The 3,708-nt window shown below is 46.2% G+C and overlaps 1 protein-coding gene across 1 annotated transcript; it reads left to right on the forward strand.

Annotated features, from left to right (window-relative positions):
• Window positions 1-664: 664 nt before the first annotated feature.
• Window positions 665-2,854, forward strand: LOC122739944 (disintegrin and metalloproteinase domain-containing protein 30-like). Its single transcript, XM_043981672.1, has one exon. The coding sequence runs from the start codon at window positions 665-667 to the stop codon at window positions 2,852-2,854; it is 2,190 nt and encodes a 729-aa protein (XP_043837607.1).
• The last annotated feature ends 854 nt before the right edge of the window (window positions 2,855-3,708 follow it).

Genomic DNA, 3,708 nt, shown 5'->3' on the forward strand with positions numbered 1-3,708 from the left:
AAGTATGCATAGTATGGTTTTACATGTATGTAAAACTATATATATATATATATATGTATATGTTACATATATATCTCTATATAACTGTATAAATCTGTGTCAATGGTGTCCTTAGAGAAGGTTGTGGGGTTAGCACGGGCTGGGGAGGGAGACAGTTTGGAACTTAAAAATGAACCCCAAAAAATAATTAAAAAAAAAAAGGAAAGCATGCTGTCCAAACGTGAACTTCCCCTCTCAAAACTTCAGATCTTTCATGATCAAAGTGGAAATATCTCTAATACTTCGTGGGGTGGAATGCTAGTTTACACGTGGGAATTACTCTGGGAAACACTGTGCAAATGTGAACTTGTCATGTTCTTATCGCCAGAGTCATCTAGTGACCTTTTCAGGTCATGAACAAGAGTAAATGGAATCCGTGGGTCAAGTGAGGTTGTTGCCCTCTCTTCCTCTCGCGCTTCAACAACCCCTTGACCAGTATAAATAACTGCCTTCAGAGCACGGGTTTCATCGCGAGGCCTGGAGAGGCTTCCGGGGCTGCCCCCTGCGCCTCCTCTGCGTTCAAGAATCAGGGCGGAGGGACGGTCTCGATCTCTCCCTCAGCCCTGGACCTGCTTTGTCCATTCCTTGAAGTCGGCTCTGGGGACCTTCTCCCAGAGGCCCCGCCATGAGGGCGGCTGTAACAGGGGCTGCTCCTTTCCTATGCGGCCCCCTCCTAGTGCTCGGGCTAGGTGCGCTCCTGGCCCCCGCCAACTGCCTCGACATGTCCCTCCAACGTCCCCCAGTGTCGGCTGAGCTAGTGATCCCCAAGGAAATAAGCCCTCCGCTGTGGACCTCAAAGATGTCCGGGCAGGTCTCTTACAGCCTGCACATCACAGGCAAGAAGCACATCGTGCACTTGTTGCCCAAGAAAATGCTGCTACCACGGCATCTTCCCGTGTTCACCCACGCAGCCAAGGGTGTCCTGCAGGAGGATCCCTTCTTCCGGAATGACTGCTACTACTACGGCTACATGGAAGGGATCCCCAAGTCCTCGGCTGCCCTCAGTACCTGCTTGGGTGGGCTCTGGGGGATGCTTCAGGTAAACGAGAAATACTATCAAATCCAGCCTGATCCGGCTTCCTCCACCTTTGAGCACCATCTCTATCCAATGACAAATACGGGCGCTTCTAACCTGACCCGTGCTTTAGCCAGAGAGGAGATAGAAGAGGACTTTTTCCAGGCTCAGGAGACCGCACCGTCCAGGCGCACAGCCACTTATGATGTCCATTTGCACAGGCAGTATGTGGAGATGGGAGTTGTGGTGGGCAAGGTGGGGCACAAACCCCAGGACAGCAATGTAACAGTGATGCTGCAGGATATGCTGTTCACACTCAACCTGGTGGACACGCTTTTTATGCAGATCCAGGCGCATGCCTCTCTGTCCTCGCTGGAATTCTGGACCAGTCCTAGCCCCATGGATATCATCAAGAAGCTGCAAAGTGTTCTTCATTATTCTGCCAAACAGGAAAATAGGAGTCCTGGGGAGCAGCAGCTTTGCGATCTAGTGCAGCTCTTCCAGCAGCATAGTTTCTACCCCATCTTTGGAATAGACGCCAGGACCGCAAAATGCAACCCTTATCCAGGTTTGGCTATTAAGGCTAACTTTGGAGTCCACCTGCTCATTTTCTCTGTCCTTGTTTCTTGTGAAATGAGGGATGACTTAGGCAAGCCTGGTGATGAGGGAAACTTGCAGAGTCAAAGGAAACCCTGCCTCATAGGCAACAGGGCCCCAACTTCTGGTTCCTTCAAAAGCAGCTGCACTTTTGATGGTCATATGGCTTCAGTAGGCAGTGAGGCCAGCTGTCTCAGTGGCACCTCTGAGGAGAGGATGGAAAAGCAGAAATGTGGAAACAAAGTCATGGAGGAAGGAGAAGAATGTGACTGTGGCTCTGACACAGAATGCATAAAAAATCCCTGTTGCCAACAAGGCTGTACTCTTTCCAAAGGTGCCGAATGTAGCTCTGGACTTTGCTGTAAAGATTGTAAGATTCTTCCAGCTGGAAGGGTCTGTCGAATTCAGGCTAATGAGTGTGACCTCCCAGAGTTCTGCAATGGGACTTCAGGGTTTTGCCCAGACGACATATACAAACAAGATGGTACACCTTGTAGTGGGAAAGGATATTGTTACAAGAAGCAGTGCGGGAGTCACCTTCGTCAGTGTCAGGCTCTCTTTGGGCCACAAGCTGAGAGTGCTCCCCCACAATGTTATAAGGAAGTGAATAGTCGAGGTGACCGCTTTGGTAACTGTGGACCTGGGCAAATTTCCTATTTCAAAGGCTGTAAAACCCAGAATATCTTGTGTGGAAGGCTGCAATGTGTCAATATTGACATCATTCCTCAGGTACCTCACTATTACACCCTGATTCAGACTTATTTAAAAGAACCACTTGAAAAGGAAGGTGTCTTGTGCTGGGGAACAGCTTTTAACAAGACTGCAGAGAATAAAGGTTTGACTGATCTTGGAGCTGTGGAAGATGGCAGTTCCTGTGGGGAAAACATGATGTGTGTTAACAAGACCTGCCTCAACATCTCCAGCCGTCAGGAATGTGTCCCAGAACAGTGCAACTATAGAGGTGTGTGCAACAGCAGAGGGAACTGCCACTGTGATTTTGGTTGGGCTCCTCCTTTCTGTCAGGATCCTGGCTATGGAGGAAGCATTGATAGTGGACCAATGGGGGATCTTGGGATTGAGACCAACACAAGTTTTCTATCCTGGAGGACCTATTTAATTCGTGGTAGCATTTGCTCAAGCTTTGTAATGCTTAAGTGGGCTGTCATAATGCTATATAAAAAGAGAAAGTGGAAAAAACCTTAGGGATAAAATTATGTAGGCAGTCAAAGCAGCTTGGTCCAAGATCTCATAAAAGACCCAATCCAATATATCAGAAACTTAGCCCCTCAAGTGAGACTTCAAGGTTAGCTAGTTTACCATTTATTAGAATTCTAGCAACAGTACTTCAAGAGATTTTAGCACTGTGGTCCTCACTGTCATGCTCCAGCACCTTGTTTCTCAAAGGCTCCAAGAATGTTCAGCCATTTAACCCATATCATTTTTTTTCCTTTTTCTGCTTTCTGCTTGAAAAATAAATGTTCTTTATATCTTGGAATCCAATGGAAATTATGTTTTTTTAAAATTTGATGTCTTTTGTTTTAAGATTCAATCCCAAATTTATTGCCCCCAACCCAGCAACCAATAAGCCATATTTTGTAACAAAGAAAAAACTGAAGCCTTCTGATATCCCTACTCAGACTACTGTTAGTAGTCTTGAGTGGGACCATGGAACACCTGATCCAGGATGCATTACAAATCTCCAACCAGCGTCTCCAGTTCTTGTTTCAATTCAGCCTTTAAAATACACACACACACACATATTTTTTTCCAACTTCATGTAAAATTAATTTTTAGCATTTTTAAAGATTTTGAGTTCCAAATTCTCTCCCTCCTCTCCCTACCCTCTCATTGAGAAGGTAAGCAATTTGTTATAGGTTATACATGTCCACGTCATGTAAAACATATATCCTTATTAGTCATGTTGTGAAAGAAAACATAGGACCTCCCCCTGCAACCACCCCCTCCCCCACCCTTGCCCCCAAAACAACAACAACAACAACAAGAAAAAGTATGCTTTGATATCTATTCAGACTCCATCAGTTCTTTCTCTGGAGGTG

This window comes from Dromiciops gliroides, chromosome 2 (genome assembly GCF_019393635.1).
Source record: "Dromiciops gliroides isolate mDroGli1 chromosome 2, mDroGli1.pri, whole genome shotgun sequence".
In the NCBI taxonomy this organism is placed as follows: Eukaryota; Metazoa; Chordata; class Mammalia; order Microbiotheria; family Microbiotheriidae; genus Dromiciops; species Dromiciops gliroides.